The sequence below is a fragment of the Mesoplodon mirus genome (genome assembly GCF_964341445.2).
Source record: "Mesoplodon mirus genome assembly, chromosome: 9".
In the NCBI taxonomy this organism is placed as follows: domain Eukaryota; kingdom Metazoa; phylum Chordata; class Mammalia; order Artiodactyla; family Ziphiidae; genus Mesoplodon; species Mesoplodon mirus.
The window spans coordinates 27,142,526-27,163,183 of NC_138985.1; the positions used below are offsets into that span (position 1 = coordinate 27,142,526).

Here is a 20,658-nt window from a genome sequence, read left to right on the forward strand (position 1 = left end):
TACTGAAGTCTTAGTTTTATGAAATACCTTAAAGGAGCACTCGTTGCATGGTAGGCAGTGACTTGGGGACAGAACTCTAAATAAGGATAACTACTGAGGTCAATTTCCCTTTTATTCTTTGCTCTGAGCTGAGTTAAAAGTGATCAGCAAATAGCTGTCTGAGTGGGAACTATTTCTTCTAGTTTCCAAAAATTTAATGTTAAAATTCCCAAAGTCTGAATCGTTAAGAAAGTTTTTTTTTGGTGTTGTTGTTATTTTGCAGTACGCGGGCCCAGCCGCTCCGCGGCATGTGGGATCTTCCCAGACCTGGGGCACAAACCCGTGTCCCCTGCATCGACAGGCAGACTCTCAACCACTGCGCCACCAGGGAAGCCCAAGAAAGTTTTGATGTATTTATTCTCCATCACAAATCCGAAGTAATGTTTTGTCAATACACTTTTCAAACTGGGGTCAAATTTTGCAAACCAGGTCTTATTTCTGAATATTGCAGTAAATAGCCCAGTAACCCCTCCCTTATCTGGAACTCTTCTGTCTGGGAATCTCAACAACTATGCGCAATCTGGTTGAAAACTGGGGTGTAATTAGAAAGACAGGATGTTAAACAACTAAAATAAACATCATAATATGTTTAACTGAATAAGTGAATCAATTTGCTATACAGCAGTAATTAACACAACATTGTAAATCAAATATACTTCATTAAAAAAAATTTTTTAAATAAAAAATAAATATTGTAAAATCCACACACTCATTCATTAATTCAACAAGTTTTAGCTGAGTACTTTCTACAGATCCCTTTTATATATCCAAAGAATAAAATAATTATTTGTAACCGGAAAGTTACATATTAATTATAATCAATACATACAACTTTGAGATCCGTAATCATGCTTGACTTTCACAACATTATTTTTTTCACACCAAGGAAGTGATGTGAGTCAACATTTGTACAGAATCTCTCTGATCAATCTGTAAATTCACATTTAATTAGAGAAATGCTATATTAGTGGGGGACACTAAAAGTTCATACTGTAGAAGATCATTTGTTAAGATGTATTCAACCCTACTATACATACAGGCATTTCAAAGTCATTAATATTCAAGTCAAAAAGATAAAAACCGGGGCTTCCCTGGTGGCGCAGTGGTTGAGAGTCCGCCTGCAGATGCAGGGGACACGGGTTCGTGCCCCGGTCCGGGAGGATCCCACATGCCGCGGAGCGTCTAGGCCCGTGAGCCATGGCCGCTGAGCCTGTGCGTCCGGAGCCTGCGCTCCGCAAGGGGAGAGGCCACAACAGTGAGAGGCCCGCATAACGCAAAAAAAAAAAAAAAAAAAAGATAAAAACCAATTAAAATAGCATGAGAGACAAACCTGAAATGTATTTTAAAAACACTTCAGGAACTCTGCATATGGCGGAGGGTAAGAGGATGGGGGATGGGCTGGATAACTTAATACCAGTACAATAAATAAAGCAGCATGATGTGGGCTTCTGTAGTCCTTCATATTGGGAGGGCAGATAGAGCCAATTACAATATCGAAGAGATCTGTTTCTAACTAAAAGTGAATGTAAAAAAACTCGGGGGAATTCCCTGGCGGTCCAGCAGTTAGGACTCTGCGCTTCCACTGCAGGGGGCACGGGTTCCATCCCTGGTCAGGGAACTAAGATCCCGCATGCCGTTCAGCATGGCCAAAAAAGAAAAAAATAAATCGGAAGTATAAGAAAGATGGCGAGGGCTTCCCTGGTGGCGCAGTGGTTGAGAGTCCGCCTGCTGGTGCAGGGGACACGGGCTCGTGCCCCGGTCCGGGAGGATCCCGCATGCCGCGGAGCGGCTGGGCCCGTGAGCCATGGCCACTGAGCCTGCGCGTCCGGAGCCTGTGCTCTGCAACGAGAGAGGCCACAACAGTGAGAGGCCCGCGTACCGCAAAAAAAAAAAAAAGAAAGATGGCGAGAGGATGGATCACCCAGCCACCGCATGCTTACAGGTAAAAGTTTCTATTTTATTGTTTAATGACGTCAATCCACATGGCATTTACCCATTTTCTAAAAAAAAAAAAAAAAAAAAAAAAGAAATCATAGCTTTTCCTTAGAGCTGCATGTAACATCTCCTTCCACTGAGCCTCAGTGCTGGGGTTCCTCTGTGCTAATGTGGGGATGGATGAGGGACATTGCCGGGAACTCGGCCGAAAGGCTCATCATCAGTTTCCAGGTTCATCTCTGGAACCCCTCCCTGACCTGGAGGACCAGGCATGGAGCTGGGCTGGCCTGAGACGGATGAGAGAATTAAACCAGAGCAGAGCCCTGACATGGGTGGTCACAGGAAGGCCTGAGTCACAAAGGCACCATCTCTCACCCAAAGTGAAGAGGAGTGAAGAGTATGTGGCAGCTATAGATTCTTAGGAAATGTTTTAAATGTAAAATCAATGCTAACGACCTATGAACACATTTTTTTTTCAACTGCCCTAGTTGGGCAGTTTTCTTCAGAAGTGAATTTTTAAGACTTCCTTAAAAGAAACTCATGTGATGCTCTTATAATGTATTTCTTCAGGTCGGGCATTGGGATTAAGAAACTTCATGCTGCAGTCTAAATGTCCATCAACAAATGAATAAATAAAGAATATGTGGTATATATACACAACGGAACACTACTCAGCAATGAAAAAGAATGAAATACTACCATGTGCAGCAACACGGATGGACCTACAGATTATCATACTAGGTGAAGTAAGCCAGAGAAAGACAAATATCATCTGATATCACTTATATGTGGAATATAAAACATGCTGACACAAATGAACTTATCTACGAAACAGAAACAGACTCATAGGCATAGAGAACAAATTTATGGTTGCCAAAGGGGAAAGAGGGAGAGAAGAGATAAATTAGGAGTTTGGGATTAACATATACACACTACTATATATAAAATAGGTAAACAACAAGGACCTACTACTACATAACCCAGGGAACTCTACTCAATATCTTGTAATAACCTATAATGGAAAAGAATCTGAAAAAGAATATATATACACAAATGTATAACTGAATCACTTTGCTGTATACTTGAAACTAGCACAACATTGTAAATTAACTATACTTTGATAAAAGAGAAAAAAAAACTTCATGTTGCGATTAACCCAGTTTTCTATAGGCTGACGAATCCAATGATGCTCTTTCCTTTTCAGTGTCCCATCTCTCCTATTTCTTGTTCACGAAACCAGTACTGGAGGTGAAGTCAGGCCACAGTCCACACTGTAACACAGGGGCCCCCAAATTTCAGAAACTGGCTTCAAGAAAAGAGAGAGGAAGGGGGAGCAGGAGGCATCTAATCAAAACCAACTTTGTGGTTACTTTGTGGTTGTCATCCTAACGAGGTCGTCCACTTGCTGGTTCCAGCTGTGGAATTTACTGTACAACAGCTGCCATTCAGAGGAAGAACAATTCTTCCCAGTTTTGCAGAGAACAGGCCAACAGCCATTATCATCTGTATACATGTCGGTATAGGGACACACACGCATGCACGTGCTTCTATTTGAAAGTAAAAAAGGAAAGCTTCCACGTCCATCCATAAAAGCCCCCCGGGGCAAGTTCATTGGAAAACCCAGCAGCCTCGGAAGAAGTAATGAGCACACACATAAAGACCCACACACTCACAAAATAAGTTAAGTATCATCCCAATGTTTACACCGAGGCATAGGCACTCTGTCAATATTGCTTTGGACAAAAATACATGAGGCTTTATAGGATGCAAGAGTCCTAAAAGGCTTTAAAAGCTGGGCTGCCACTAAACAGCCAAAACCTCCAAGAACATAAATAGCAGTAACACAGTCTCCAGTGAGATTTGGCCTGAAGCACCCAAATCATGTAACTGGTCAGCCATGTAGACATGGTCAGAAAAAGCATCACCAACGTTTTAAAAACATCACCAGACATTATTCTATGCCTCTTATAAATAGCATTTCCTTCCAATCCTTTTAGTCGTACCTCCCATTGGAGGATTTTTAAGAGAGAAGGAAATAAGGGGAACAGAAGAGGAAATTCAGTTAGATCTGGCAGTTTCGCCCACGTAAGCAGGTGAGCGCCTTTGATTCAGCCCGTGAAACTCCCTGGTCCTTAAAACAGTGCAGCCTCACCGGGGCCTTGAAGGCTTCCTATGGTTCTGGGATCAGCGGTCCACCCTGCTCACGGTCTGGCCCTGCCCACCTCCAACCTTGTGCTGATTGGAGGCCTTTCCCTTCCGTGAGTTCCGTGAGGACAGGAATTGTGTCTCTCATTCATCTTTGCAGCCCTCACGTCCTGCACAGCAACCAGCAAACAGCTGAGTGGGCAGTCAAATATTTGGGAAATGAAGGAGTAACAGATTAAATGGAAGACCACCTCAAACCAATGGCCACACCTGGAAGTAAATGAAAACTATCCTTTTTAGTGAGGATTCATTATTTTCACTGATTCTAGGGGAAGAGAAGGTTGTCTCGTAGTTTTTAGAAGATGCAGTCAGAGAGTTTCAAGGACCCTGGTCATTTGGCTGTGGGTTCATCTATTCTTTGATGTTTCCCACCCAAGTCATCTCGTGTTGTTTGTCTGACATGAATGAGTTGACTCATGGCAGGTAACAGCGCAGAGTCAAGCTGCTGTGGAGGCTGAGGTGATTCCTACCATCCTCAGGAAGTGGCACTGGACCTGCCAGATGCATCCTGACTCTGGGGCCTGATGTCTGGGAGGGCTGATGCTGTGCAGAAGAAAAGACCCCTGCTCTCTGGTCACCGGGTAGAGCTGGTCAGTGCCAGCCACAGAAAACACGCACTGATTTGTGAAGCTGTGCTCTGGGCACTCAGCTCTCATCTTCATTGAGATGTCTGTCCTGGCCGAAGCAGACCTGAAACTACTAAGGATATGAAGCCATCTTCATTTTCGCCACTAAACCCAAAGTGAGAAAGCTGTAACTGGTGGGTTAGAAATGAATAGATTATTCATTTCTTCATTCCCTTTACTTTTGCCAGAAGATGGAAGATGAGGGTCAGTTGAAACACTTTCTCCTCCCATGGGTGCTCGATTTCTAGGGGAAGGTATTAGCAGAGGTCAAACTATTTCTAATTTAACGCCATTAACTGGATATTTATAATACTAGCCTTAACCAGAGAGGGTGGGGCTTACAGGCTGTATTTGATAAATGTGACTCAGCTAGTCTTAGACAGGGGTCTTCAGGGTGATGGAGAAGTTAAAACTTTTTGAGACCGTTAACTATTTCACAACATCCTTTTAAGTGCATGGAGTTATTTTTTTGAATGATGTTCTCAGTTATGATATAAAAAAGACTTTTGCTATACATTTGGACAACATGTTTTAATAAGTTAGCCATAATCAAGTACTATGTTTTAAGATGTAGCTAGGCTTTTGTCAATAAATATGTGCTTTACATGGAATTCTTATAGCAGTCTGAATTATTAAGTAAATATATAAACATAAGAACCATATATAGACTGAAGATGGACATTTGCTTTTCTATCCCTTTATTGTGTGTCCATCCCTCTGTATCTCCATATCAACCTATGGACATACGATATACTATCCATATACACTATAACCTTCTGAAAGCCAGCATTATTCATCCACCACACGGAAACTTCCTTTTAATAAGGAGGGCGATTAGAATTCTAATGGCTCATTAAAGAGCTCCTTCATTTACCCACTCCAGAAATATTTGTTGAGTGGTACCAAGGTGACAGGGCCCAGATGCCGTGAGGTGGGAAGTGTGGCCATGAACAAAACATACACAGTCCTAGATCTTCTGGCATTTGTATTCTAGTAGAGGGAGACATATAGCAACTACCAGATGAGCAAGTAAATAGGAGAACTTCAAACAGTGGTCCCCACTATTACCAGCCTCTCAGAGAATAGCATTTGAACGCGTGAAGGAGATTTTTTTAGAAAACTGAATGTGAGTCATTACACACTGAAAAACATCTTTAGAAACTGACCCCATGACTATATGCACTGACAACACGAGAAGCAGATTAGGATTAGAAAACATGCAAGTGTGCAAGTCAAACGTGTTTGGGGCAAATTAAAAAGGAAGGAATTGGAGGGCTGGTCCTCTTGCAAAGACCCTCCGTGCTGATGCATAAAACGAGAATAACACTACGCTTTCCAGAACTGCTGTCAGATGAAAACAGTGAGCGCATCTTGTGCCTACTGTGTCCCTGGGTACGAAGCAGAGATGAGATGCACTCCTATATCCTTCCCTCTTGAGAAAGTTACCCTTTGTAGATTTCTTCATGCTGCTTCCTTTCCCGTCAGCCACTGGTCCTACCACTTACTGAGGAGTCCTCCAGTCGGTCTTTAGATTTCACAAAGTGAAACTTGGAACAGAGCAAGTGAAGCACTAACGCTACTCCAGCTAAAGGACTGGCAGGCGGTGCCGGTCGTAATTCTTCTAATTATTGTATTGTTCCAGCAAGCCGATCTCATCTTGGGTTATCTGTATTGCTTTATATGCATCAGAAGCTACATCGTATCCTAGCACACAGGGGCTGTGTATTGAAGAATGAGAGGTCAGATTGCAAGAGAGAAGACAGACCGGTGAGGCGCTGAAGGCAAGAAAGACCTGTGTGCCCGACGGCCCTGGCCACCTGACTGCAAACGGGTCTCCTGGGGCCTGACTGGACTTAGGAATCTCTGCTTCCAGCTCAAATGAGAATAATCAGATCTGTGGTAGCTCCTCGGAGGCAGGGGACAATGATTATTCCAAGTCAGGATACTGACAGTCTCTCAAGGACTGGTACTAGATTACCTGGGAAAGGTGAGGAGATGAGGAAACAGGTGAAGATGCTAGGGTAAGAATAAAGACAGCACTGAGACTATCTGTGTACCGCTTTCTAATCTAAGTCCTGTAGAGGCTGTGAAAAGTCATGGTAGCTGGGCAGAGAGCAGAAGGGAAGGAAAAACAAAAGAGAAAGGAACGCTCACAAAGTGATTCCGTGTGAATATCATTCCTGTGACTTTCACTGTGTACCTCATTTCCACCACTTTGATGCTATGACTTCTAGTCGAGCCACATAATAATATGATTTCAGCAAATTGAGATAAGGTCTATGGCAATCTATGAGCCCAGGGAAATTTGCCAGGAGTGCCGAACAGCCAGGCCATGGTTTGGAGATGGGCGTACTTCCTCGGAGCCAGATTGGGGTGATCACATTGGGGGTAGCATGGCCAGGCCCTGGTAGCTCATCCTCTGGATGGACCATCAGGGGCAGTTCTCCTGCGGCTCTGCCCGTGGGCAGGGGTCTTCATCCAGGCCCTGCCCATACACACCAGCTTTAATAAAAGGTACCCCTTTCCTCTACAGTGGCTGTCTTGTCTGTAGTTTACAAATGTGACGACTGAATTTCAGAGCCTACAGGCAAGTAAGGTCTGCATAGCTGGTAGCAAAGCTGGAATCTGACTACAGTTTTGCCCGACTCCAAAGCCTACCTTCGTGACTACACTGGCTAATCCTGAAACAATCCCCTCTGTAAGTACGGACTGCTATCATACAAGCAGAGTTATTTGCTCTGTTCCATGTTTCCACACTTTTCTGGCCATATTAAAAGACAGATGCTGCAGAAAATGACATCGTATCAAAATGGGGATTTATAATATTTATAATATTTAAACGTTAACTTGCCTGCCAAGGAGGATTGCTCATAACTGAACAAGCAAAGAATTAAAACCGTAATGGAAACATTAAGGACAAAAAATAATGGTATTCATCATTTCTAGTAAATATGGTATGTGACTATTGCTAACACATTTTTTTTTTCTGGACTGTTAGGGTTTCCCTAATATGTGTATTCATCATGGAAGACCCATCAACTCCTTTAGACTAAAAACCCTTCTGTCGCCTTTTCTTTCTTCCTCCCAATGCACACTTTTCCCCCGTGAGACAAGACTCACGTCTGGTCTTTTTTCTCTTTTTTTGGTCATGTCTCACGGTCTGTGGGACCTTAGTTCTCCGACCAGGGATCGAACCCACACCCCCTGCAGTGGAAGTGTGGAGTCCTAACCACTGGACCTCCAGGGAAGTCCCACGTCTGTTTTTTTTTTTTTAATTTCTGTCCCTGTCCTTGCAAGCGTGCCCAACTCAGGTACAAAGTTGGTTTTCCCTCTAGGGAACTATAACTAGTAAGAAGCTAAAAAGATCGCCATACTAACTGTCTCCAGGAAGGGGATTTCATTCCTGAATAACTACTATTTCTCTAAATGGGCTGCTAACTGATGTCTGCAAAATAATTCTTTTCGGCCCAATAACTGGCTCTGGAACTCGTCGTAGTGAAATGTGACCTGCATCCGCATCCCGGGTCTTCCCCGGTGTCCTGTTGCAATGCTTCCTTGTAGGTAGTCAGTACCGCAAACGCGAGGCGCAGGCGACCAGCGACGTTTTATTAAAGAAACACATCATGGATTTGGGGAAGATACATACCTGATTGCACTTGCAGATAAGTGACCGTAGGAGCCACTTGCTGAAGAGCTGCTGCGGGAATTATTGAGAATGGTGACCAAGGAGTTGGGAGACGTCCTAATCATGGTCTGAAGGTCAAAGCTATGATCGGACAGTGGTGATATGGACAGTGTACGTTTTCGGCTTGGCCTGGCTGACAGCCGGGGGCTGGGGAATCTGGTGCCTGTTGTATAAACAAAACAGAACCTGATTACCTGCGGCTGGACTCCGTACCCATTATCTGTTCCGACTACCCCGCGCGGAAGAAGTGAAGGATAAGAAGCCTGCGACTGGCATTGACAAGTACCTCTCTCCTCCCACTTGTGACTACTGGGTACAATTGAGGAAATTAGGGAGAAATATGTATCTTCCAGGGGCTTACCTCGGGGGAGCTCTGTTTATTAATGTGCAGACAAAATGATAAATTGCTAAACAAAAGGGAGAGACTTTTTATGTGTTCTCCCTCTCATTTCCAGTGATTTATGAAGCTGACAGCTGCTTAGATATGCTCATCATTAATTCACTGCCAGCGACAAAGACAGTGGTTCCCACAGTCGCACCGCACTCCACCCTCCCCACCGCGATGCACACCGTTTTAAGGCAATGAGCCGAAGGAAAAAAATGAGTTAAAGTATCCTAAGATTAAAAAATCCAGCTTAGTTATGCCCGCATTTCCCCATGATTTCTGTAGTTATCTGATCCACGGAATAATTACGGCTTTACTGACAAAACTGATAAATACGTTATCCTAAATTAATGGTTCTGGATGGGGGGGGCAATGTTGCCCCCTGGGGACATGTGACAACATCTGGAGATATTTTGGTTATCACAATTCACGGGGTGCTAGAAACATCTAGAGGCCAGGGAAGCTGCTGCACACCCGGGAATGGGCAGGGCGGCCCCCCGCCATGAAGAATCGTCTGGCACCCGTAGCGCCGAGATGGAGGAACGCTGCCCTCAATTCCCCATAATCTATACAGCCTAAGTCCCAAGAAACATTTAAAAGCTTGGGACATGGTTTGTTTACAGATTTTCCAAGGTTGGGGGAGAAAAACCCTGCAAGCATTATAATAAGATAACATGAGTCAATTTTAAGCCTCTGCTTATTAGATCAATCAATCAATTGATTAATTAATTCTCGGCATTTATAAGAGTTTTGAGACTTCAAGAAGATTCCACTGATGAAGTTCTATTCTGGAGGTTAGTAACTCACACTTAAACACCTGCTAACTTAATACAATGCTTTTTACATGGAGAGTTAAAAATTAAATGTCCATTTGCCTTCAATTAGGTAGATGGTAGAGATTTGAATTAGGGCAGAGCTAGGAATGTGGCCCACAGGCCCACTCCTGCCTTTTCTAAGGTCACATTTATATTACAGAGTCATCAAACTAAAGTTTAATGACAGAATGAGAATATAATACCAGTAGGTAAGAGGAAAATCAAACATGATACTTTTAAGAGATAATGGAGGGTTTCTATTTCAAAGCATGGGTACACCTGCTTACAGGGACATGGCTATTTTGGGGTCCCCAGAAAACTGAAGTAGAAGGTAAGCCTTCTTTATCGAAAAAAGTCTAGGCACTTGGTCTCCAGAAAACTCATTGGGAATATTTTCTTCACCAGAGACGGACCTTGATACAAGGTAACAATCCAACATATGCTTTGAGATAATTTGATGAAGTGTAATAGATGAATATGAAAGACTCTGTAGATAATATTGTAGAGATGAATAGATATATAGTGAATAAAAAATAAATCACAAACTGGAACTTAGTACCATCCATGTATATGAAACTGGAAAACCAATCTGAATGACAAATGTAGTACCTACTCAAAGCTTTCTTTCAGGCGCATTGAAAATTGAACTTCTTCATTTAGAATAGTTTCATTACCAACCTGATTTAGGCCATGTTCGTACAAAAATAACAATGCCACTATGTTCACAGCTCTTAGTATTTAAACCAGCATCTTACTTTTATTATGGCATCTGCCTTACATATAAATGTCTCATTTTTACTCACTATGAGAGGCTAGTTTCATCATAAAAGTTTTTCAATGAAGAAATGCATTCCACTTCCAAAGGATTCCAAGGACAAACCAGACTTCTGGTCAGTTTCCATATCATCCTCAAGAGTAACCATTCTCAGTGGGGTTCAGGGATCCCTGGCAGAGTTAGAAGTAACAGGACATTCCAGATAGAGCTGATTTCCTGATTTTTAAAAAAACACTAAATAGATAAGGAGGCCGTCTGAGGGCTATAAAACACCAGAGGCCTATATCCCCATCACATCATCCAAAGACAGAGCCCAGGGCCTGGCCTCATCCCTTCCATGGAAGCCTCCAGGCTGCCCAGGGCCTGGATGGTCCGGCTCCTCTGCGTTTCCCTCCAAGATAGGTACTTATTTAAGTCAGTTTCCACCAGTATAAAGAGCATGGTTTTCATGAGTGTCTAGGATTTCTCTAGGATATTCCTTATAGGGATTATTTGCTCTCCTGTCTTTAAAGGTCACTAGAATCCCAAAAGGTAGATAGAATTAGAGCCATAAAACAGACTTGTTCGTTCTAACGTGCAACACATAAATACTCTATCCTGAAGCTGGCTGAAACCCAGGTAGGCCCATTGTTAGCACATTTAAAAGTCAGGTGCTCATCTGAATCCAGTTGATTGCCGTTTCTGCTAATGGAAGAGTCCTGAAGAGCTGTAACAGTGGATCAGAATGACCAGCTCGATCCCAGTTTGCCTCTGGTTTTGCTACTGCAGAGCCCATGTAGGAATTTACAGTCATTTCACTCCTCCCTTGAAAAAGTCTCCTATGATTTAAATTTAAAACATAACATTCTGGTTATGTTCTATTAAACTAAATGCTATTTCAGCTATTTTAGAGCACAGGGATATAGTACTTTACACACTTTCCAACCCTTTATTATGCTCTTCCCAACCCCCTCACAACGAAGCATAGAAAGAGAAAGTTGTCAGCATCTGGGGCAGTGATTTGGGGTCCTCTGTTGAAAGGAACAGCTAAACTACGAGGTGTGGATTTCAAAACTGCTGAAAGAGAAGTGGCTCAGTTCTTCACGGATCATACGGCTTCCTTCTTAAATCTAAGCCCGAGCGTTCTTACTGTTCCAACACAGATCCCTCCTATCTGGCTTTCTGTTAATTGTTTTGTTTCTCTATTCTAATAAAAGATTCTGACAAAGAAAAAGGAGGTTTCGTTTTATGTGATGAATGATAGGACATCTAAATTCCTAGTTAATGACAATCAATTTACCACATACTCTGGCAAATTAAAATGCCTTTAATTAGTTTTTACAAAGTAAAAGGGTAGCTTCATCCTTTATTTAGATAAAAACTGCCATTGCCTGCCTAAACACATTCTCATCAAACAGAGAAAGTAATATGGGCTGACCTTTCAAGGAATCTCTCTTATTTTAATTCTTTATTTGCAGATTTTTAAATAACTAATTTGCATAATAACACTCAACTTTTTTTCCCAATAATCCCTAATTGAAACGTGGTTATGATGAATCTGAAATGGAAATCTCTCTTCTACAAAGCAGAAAACAAAATCCCTGCGGAAGATGTAGCACATTTCTCTTACTCTGTGTGTGGTAATGAGCTCCCCATTGGAAACCCACCCAAGCTGTGTTCGTATGTAACACAGCTAAGTTAGTTCATGACACTAAGGGGACCAAGGTTGTAGATTTTATGCCCTGTGGACCAATCATTTTCTCTCTATTTCTCTCTATTCTAAATCTGAGAACTGAATTATCAACCACTAATAGAGAGTAGACCAAGGTCCACCCATTGTCACAGAAGAATCCAAATAGACCCTAGATGGAAAATCACAAATTAATCACTGCTACTAGAAGAAACAAACAAAACCTCGAGCATATGTCCTACTCAAACTCATATTGTCGTCGTATTCAAAGGGTTTCATTATGTACACCTTGTATGATGTTTCAGGTTCACTTCCTGGCACCTGGCAAATGGATGTGGACTTAAAGAATCCAAATAAATAAGAACTCTTGGATGTTCTGAAAAATGATAATCATAGGCTCTTGTTTATATGTCTAGAGAAGTGACACAAAGGACTTGTCATAAGCCTTAAGGGACCCAAAAGAAAGTGATATAAAGTACAACCAATGATCCCATTTTCTTCCACTGCTAGGTAGAGGGCTAAAAGTAGCCCTTCCCGATGTGGAAATGTTTTCCTTTTTCCTATGTAAAAGGTCTCAGTGAGACAGATTTTTTTTTTTTTTTGTGGTACGCAGGCCTCTCACTGCTGTGGCCTCTCCCGTTGCGGAGCACAGGCTCCGGATGCGCAGGCTCAGCGGCCATGGCTCACGGGCCCAGCCGCTCCGCGGCATGTGGGATCTTCCCGGACCGGGGCACGCACCCGTGTCCCCTGCATTGGCAGGCGGACTCTCAACCACTGTGCCACCAGGGAAGCCCAGATTTTTTTAATGTAAAGAAAACATGTGGAAAATAAGAAAAAAAATAAATCAATGAAAAATGTAAAACCAAGTATAGGTCTCTTTTTTAGTTAATTTATAAAGCATAAAATCTATAAAACCAAGGAATGACTGGATGAAGCACATTCATCTAATCAAACACATTTCCTTATTCTGCTACCAAGACAATCAGGGCTGACTAGTTTTTTGTGTATCTGTCAAATGACCATCGCCTGTATCTTCCAAGCGGGAGTCTCAGGATGGCCACATCTGTGGAAGATTCCTGGGAAACCAAGGCAACCAGAGTCCCAAATATTGGTGGTTCCTCCTCCTCCTCTGGTTTGAAAAGTTAGGTCATCAACCCATCTTTGTATCTTCCTCTCCCTTTCATGAGTTAGCTTGGCCACGCCCAGGACTACAGAAGAGGGACCCGCCACTTACTGTCCATGGCATGAAGATACTCCATGTGGATGGCCCCTGCGCCGGCGGTGGCAGCGGAGGGGATGATGTCTGCATAGGGACTGCGCTGGCCGGCTAACAGAGCCATCTGATGATAGTATTCCGCTGGGCTGACTCCAGCGTGGGGGGCTGGATGGAAGAGGAGACAAGAAAACATGGTTACTAGTTGAAAGATGGCCAAAAAGAAGCTTTTCCTGAGACATCCCAAAGTCAATTCGCCATGCAGCTCACATCAGCCATTCCTTTTATGGTTCTTTCTAGGAAAACTTCCTGAACTCAAATCGTGCTTTCACTGAAGTCTCCCAGATATCACTGATTTGCAAAGAAAACTGAAGGAAAAGAATAGAAAAAATAAAATACATGATAAAACTTTCGAGGTGAGTTTTAAGAATCACCAGCAATTCCAAATGATTAAATTGTATTGAGTTGGCCAAAAAGTTCATTCGGGTTTAAGTAAAAATAAAAGACATTCTTCATTTTCACCAAGAACTTTATTGAACAACATATTCATTAACCAAACGAACTTTTTGGCCAACCCAATATATGTGTGCATGTATCTGTACACTCATTCCCCTATGTTGCTCCCCAAAATAGAAGTGTCTTGGGAAGATCCCACATGCCGCGGAGCAACTAAGCCCGTGTGCCACAACTATTGAAGCCTGTGCGCCTAGAGCCCGTGCTCCGCAACAAGAGAAGGCACTGCAATGAGAAGCCCGTGCACTGCAATGAAGAGTAGCCCTTCCTCGCCGCAACTAGAGAAAGCCCGCACGCAGCAATGAAGACCCAATGCAGCCAAAAATAAATAAATAAATAAATAAATAAATAATCTTTTTTAAAAAAGATGTCATATCAAATCACTGTATGTGCACAGTTATTTTTCCGCATTTCTTACAGTAGTAAACAACTTAGATAATCATGACGTCCTTCTTGACATACTTAACATACATCCCTAAGCCTTCTGGCAGGATGGTCTGAGTCAGCTCTCAGGAACTGGAGGACCCCATGTCACGAGTGGAAAAGGCAGCGCAGCTGGCTTTACTAACACATGACGGTGGCAAGCTGCAATTTTGTGTTCCATAATTTTAAAGCTCTTTTTTTTCTCTTTTTTCCGTTACAAAATCAAAAAGAAACACACCTATCAATCTGGAGCAATTTACTGGCAAGCGTCAGCTCTATAGCAGTGGGATGATGATCGGTTCCTGCATGCCAATTTATGTGCCAAAGCTGCAGGACGCTGTAGCAGTTCTGAGGGTGGTCTCCAAATACACTAAGATGTGGATGCAAATCCCAGCTCCACCTCTTACAGCTTCACAGGAAGCTGCTGGGAGCAGTGAAGGTAATGGTGCATGGAAAGTGCTTAGCACAGAGCATTCGACCAATACAAGCTAACTTTATCATTATGATGTAGAAACACTAGCATTCTAGTGATAGATCTGTGTAGGCTTTACATTTGTGTCCATATACTTTTTAATTTTTTTACTGAAGTATAGCTGATTTACAATGTTGGGTTATTTCAGGTGTACAGCAAAGTGATTCAGTTATACACACACACATATATATTCTTTTTCATATTCTTTTCCATTATAAGTATTACAAGATACTGAATATAGTTCCTTGTGCTATACAGTAGGTCCTTGTTTATTTTATGTATAGTCGTGTGAATCTGTTAATCCCAAACTCCTAATTTATCCCTCCCACCCCCTTTCCCAAACCATATATTTGTTTTCTATGTCTGTGAGTCTATTTCTGTCTTGTAAATAAGTTCATTTGTGTCATTATTTTTTAGAGTCTACATATAAGCGATATCATATGATACTTGTCTTTCTCTTTCTGACTTACTTCACTTAGTATGATCACCTCTAGGTCCACCCATGTTGCTGCAAATGGCATTATTTCATTCTTTTTTATATGTGTCCACATACTTCTCATACATCATAAAGATAGAGAGATATATACAAAAATCATAGACCACAAGAGACAAATACTAGTGACTTGACTTGGGTATTAATTGGACTCCTGAGAGGCAGGACAACCAATCAAAGAATGTTTTAGTCATATTCACCATCAAATACTATGGAAAGCAGATGACAAGATGTTTTAACTAGAGGTACCAACTTCAGTGGCCCCACTAAATGTCCAGAAGCCAGGCATCATTTCAAGCCCGTCGTCAGCTGACCTCTCGACCCCTCTCTCCCTCTGTTCTTATTAGTCACTTCCATGAACCCCCAAGTATTCCATGGAGGTGACTTTCCATTTTTCCCACTAGAAAACCAAATCCAAAGCAGAACGAACTCCAATCTCACTCTTTTACAGTTTTATTTTTAAAGTGTGAATCTTGTCGAAATGGCAAATCTTCTTCATTAGGTACCTTACAAGTATATTCACTGCATTGAATCAGAGGGAAAAAAGTCAGCCAGCAGCTACTGGTGGAGCACAGCTTTTTGCATGAATGAGCGGATATTTACTGAAAAACCTCAGGAAGCTTCCGTCTACTATCCCCGCCATGCACAGCCAGCCTCGGGAAGTGTCTGAGTAGAGAATGTGGACCGTGCTGCTTGGTGAGTCGGACTGCATAGTGTGTCTCTGGGCCCCAACACAAGCATCAGCGATTTGTGGTTTGCTGCAGAGCGCTCATAATCCTCTACCTGTCATCAATACAGCTTATGCCATCCTGGACCTTAACTCAGATGATAGCAAGTGTGGGCAAATGAGTTTGTATATGTGTGCGTGAGATGGGAAAGGCCCTTCCTGAACCAAAGGAGCCTTTTATCACTGGGCACTTGTGTAATGCGCAGGTCCAATTTAAAAGAGTCAGGTGACAAGTCACTGGGAGGCCAACAGGACAACAGGAATCTGGTGCTTTGGAGCTTGAGATGAACATCAAGTACAAGACAATTAAAGTCAAAGTTTGTTTCTTGTCCCGCTGCATCCCTTTTGCAGTGTTCATTTGGTCAAGGACAGAGGGCACATACAACAGAGCCGGCCCATCATGTTCTCTAAGACCTTGCAGCTCAGAGCGTGGTCGCTGGACCAGCAGCACTGACATCACCTGGGAGCTTCTCAGAAGTGCAGAACCTCAGGCCGCACCTGGACCCACCCCAACCAGAATAGTATCTTATCACCATCCCCAGGTGATACCTATGCGCACTGGAGTTTGAAAAGTGCTGCTCCAATGGACACATCTGTACACATGTGTCCTTCAGACATGCAGCACAGAAAAGTGTTCATCAGAAGGTGAGCAAAGTGTGCTGGTTACACACGCACAGTGTGGGAATGGCAACAGGGCCAGTCTAAATACATGTGAAGTCGCAGAACAGAGCAGTGAATGAGCGCAAGGATTTGGGCATCAGTGCATTCTGGCTCTGAGTGCCACCTCTGCCACTTACTGGCCAGTGAACACCAGGTTTCAAGTTATTTGGACCCTCTGCCCTTATCCTCACCTGAAAATGGACATAATATCCCACCCTCATGGAGGTGTCATAAGGCTGAAATGAAAGCACGTAATCACATCACTTAGCACAGCGCCTGGCACACGGGACTCAAGAAGCATCAGTTACTCTCTGCCACATTCCAGGAGAGGCATGATGTATGGAAGCAGAATAGGCTGGTCTGAGACTCACCATCTGTGGGGCTCAGCCCGCGGGCGGCCGAAATCATGGAGAGGGACGGGCTGCTGTGCAGGGACCGGATGTAGTCCATGTAGGGGTTGATGTAGGGATGCGGAGGGCTGAACGGGGACTCAGAAGCTGCGGCGGGATTCCGATGTGGGGAGATCCTGATGAAAGGCAGGTCGGAGTACGTGGGGCTGCTAGATAAGGCAGAAGGCCTAGGTAAAAAGAAAAGCAGACACAAGAGGTACGCATGAGACCGAGAGCTCCGGAGGCAGAGGCTGTCTGTGAAAGAAAATGAGTAAGATTTTACGTGAACTCAAGGCGTCTTGGGGGAAAGAAGATCAGGCATATACCTTTCCAGTACTAGGACCTTAAGATCATGGTGACATCACGTAGGTAGAATGCTGCTAGGCAATTATTTGGGCAAAGAAAATGGACCTCTGAGAAATTTCCTGGCACTCAGAATATAGGAAAATAAAGCCTCTGGTTTTCCTCATGAGAACAAATTCTAAACAGGCATCTGAGCTTAAAGTAGTTGCTGCGATTCTATTTTCCATTTGACCTGAATGTTAATTTTACCCTTGAACTTCCCTCTCACCATCATGGTACTGCATTAAAAAAAAAAAAAGAAAAGAAAGAAAAAGAAAGAAAGGAAGGAGGGAGGGAGGGATGGAGAAAGAAAGAAAGGGAGATTCTTCTGGTCTGGGAGTCTGAGCATGCACATGGCAGAGATGCCTACACATAAGAAAAGAGACTAATTGCAAAAGTCTGTAAGAAACATGAAATTGACACTCTATACATAGGTGCTCCAGCTTTAGTGTTCTGGGTCTTGAGGTTGTGAGCAAAACCAGTTTCACAGATATGGGTTTCCCTGTTTTGAAGGCAGCCCCCCTTCTCCGTGAGCAGCAGCCCTGGGAGGCAGCTTCCTCTCATACCCGTTCTGCATGTGGCTTCCTGATCAGTCACGTTCAGTGAACAATCCGTAATGAAGTGCTCCTGGGGTTAGAAAGTTGGAAAAGGTCAGGGTTTTGATCAAGCCCATGCTTTAGTTATAATGAGCCAAGGTAGAATGTAAGCTTTTGGCGGATGAAAATAAATTCTAAGGCACACCTTGTTGCCACCATACCTCATCCACTCCAGGGAATTCCCTCCCCAGAGCCACCCCCAAGCCCCAGGGACAGGCATTTCTAGAACGGCCAGTCTGTGGAACGCCCCCCCCCCCGCCCTCGCCGCCCTGTTCCTCCTCTAATAGAAAACGTTTTGTGTGGATAATCCAGTGAACTGGCTCTGACAGGCTGAACACTTGTACTTTCCCTTTTTTCATTCACAGAGAATATGGCCATAAAAAGGCGAGACCGTGATAGGGAGGGATGTTCTGAGAACTGCAAGCTCCTCTTGCGGCGCTGGCTTTAGGAGTGAAAGGAAAGGGAGGAGAAACACATTTTCTCATCCCGCCTCCCAAGCAAAGGCACATGCAGCCGCAGCTGGGCTCTGGTCCCCAGCCCCGTCAGAACAGAGTCCTGGGAGAAGCCAGCTCCTTGAAGGGCACTGAGTTAAATGAACCCAAAGCTCAGATCGTGAATCTTCTCAGTAGAAAATCAAAGAGGTTAAAACACACGGGAGGGAGAGGATTTTCTTACGTGTTCCTTCTTACTCGTTTTTTTCATTTTGAACTTAAAAAAAAAAATGAGGCTTTTTATTTGTTCTTCAGATGTCACTTTGGGTGAAATAAAATAAGTTTTCTAAATTTACATGTGGGCAGATTGAGAAGTCACCACCTGAAAATAGCTATTTCTTTTCCAAACAACTTGAGGCTCTCCATACCCCACTCAAAAATTAGTAAAAATTCCTTGTTCTTAAATAGAAATTGGCAAGACCTATGAGGCTATCCTATTTTAGCTCTTTGCTACAAAATAAGTTAGCTCTGTGTCACTGGTTAAATCTGATGCTCCATTTAGACCTGTCACTACCTTAGAGCACACCAGACAGTCGAATTCATTCATTCATTTTCTACCACAAAGGAAAATCAATCCTTCCAATCTGATTTGAAAGTGATTATTATCAAGTAACAGGCTCATTTGTAGATGTATGATGAGAGACAGGTGCCGCAGAAATATAAAAAAGCAGACATTTCGAGAGATCCATGAGATGATGCCTCCTAGACAAGCTTTTCTTAGGATCCACGAGAAACTCAGTCTGAACACTATAAACTAAAAATCAGTGAAGCAATGACATTGCTAATTGGTTTCTTCGTTAGGCAAAAAATTGGAACCTGTAATTTGTCTCAAATGCTAGAATCGAGAATGGTAGTAAGAATATTCCCAGAAGCCTAGATTCCATTGAAGAATCATGGATGGAAAAGAATCAGCACTTAGAACAACATGAAGATTACAGATATTGGGCTGGGGTGCTCACCAGCCCCAAAGAAGCAGGGAAGCCAGGAGACGGCTGATGCTTTTCTCTCTTCACAAATCTGTGGATGCCTGATGTCTGCCTCCCCGCTTTCACTTTCATTTGACCTGTTCTCACAGGAAGACTGAGGGTAACTATTCGTTGAGTAAGGAATCAAAATCCGGACACATCTTCCCCAGCAGGAATGCCCAGGCTCCATTCTCCCTTCCACACCCATGAGGAGCAACAGCAGAGAAGAGGGTTGGTCCCTCCAGGATTTGGAGATGACGTCAGGAAACTCCACGCACTCTGGTGAATGTCATACCCATGCCTGTCCCTCCCCTCCAGAGATGATGCAGGGAAGATACGGAATCACCTAGTTCTCAACGAGATGGTGGGACATGCTTTCAGACAGGAATGCAACTAAGAAAGCTGCAAGATATCAACTGCCCTAAAGAAAAGCACCATCTAGTAGTCAAAGGCCAGCCATCCCCAGGACACAACAGGAAAATGTTTAATGAGGGTCATTCAGGGAAGGATCATCAGGAATTCTGGGGACAGTTGAGTCAGACCATCAGAGCAGTGGTACGATGGGAGGGCTCAGGGGAAGGGGAATCGATGTGGATGGGACAGCAGCTGTGTGACCTTGGCCGTGATACTCACACCCTTCTTGTCCTAAATAGTCCAATGGGGAGGATACCTACCTACCTCTTGGGGGTCTTGGCAAGTGAATATAACTAAAGCCTCATGTACTGAGCCTAGTATCTAATAATGCTGAATATGTGCATACAACCTATTTCACAAACTATACTAATATATTCCACTCCTAATATATACACATATACAACAGAGACAAATGTATATATGTATATATGTACATATATACTCATACATACACATACACACACACACGCATATTAGGGATGGCAAATATAGCATACTATGTGATTTTCAAACACTGAAATATTGGAACCCTTTTTTCAAAGTAAATCGTATGGTGGAAACACACCTGTCTGCTTTGTCCCCCAACCTATCAGTATCCCGGGAGCATCTCCTTGGGTTTCCCAGGACCTCCACTCAAAATCATAAAACCACACAAGGTGGTTAAGAAAATGAACTCAGTTATCATTAAATGCAAGGGCTCTGAAGGAACTGGACTTGAACTCAGGCTCACCCCTGACTCTGTCACTGAGGCGTGTTTCCTTATACACAGCATGGAACAATGACAGTTCTCTGCCAGGGCTGCTATCACCACCGGCACAGGGCACTC

The 20,658-nt window shown here is 43.2% G+C and overlaps 1 protein-coding gene across 4 annotated transcripts in view; it reads right to left on the reverse strand.

Annotated features, from left to right (window-relative positions):
• GLI3 (GLI family zinc finger 3) overlaps positions 1-20,658 on the reverse strand; it is a 281,589-nt gene that overhangs the window by 71,860 nt on the left and 189,071 nt on the right. For all 4 annotated transcript variants that reach the window (XM_082631920.1, XM_082631922.1, XM_082631919.1 and 1 more), the window contains exons 5-7: positions 17,007-17,212; positions 13,369-13,515; positions 8,452-8,653 (exon numbers count right to left, since the gene is read on the reverse strand). In XM_082631920.1, coding sequence (XP_082488046.1) covers positions 8,452-8,653; positions 13,369-13,515; positions 17,007-17,212 — 555 coding nt within the window. The remainder of the gene's footprint in view (positions 1-8,451; positions 8,654-13,368; positions 13,516-17,006; positions 17,213-20,658) is intronic.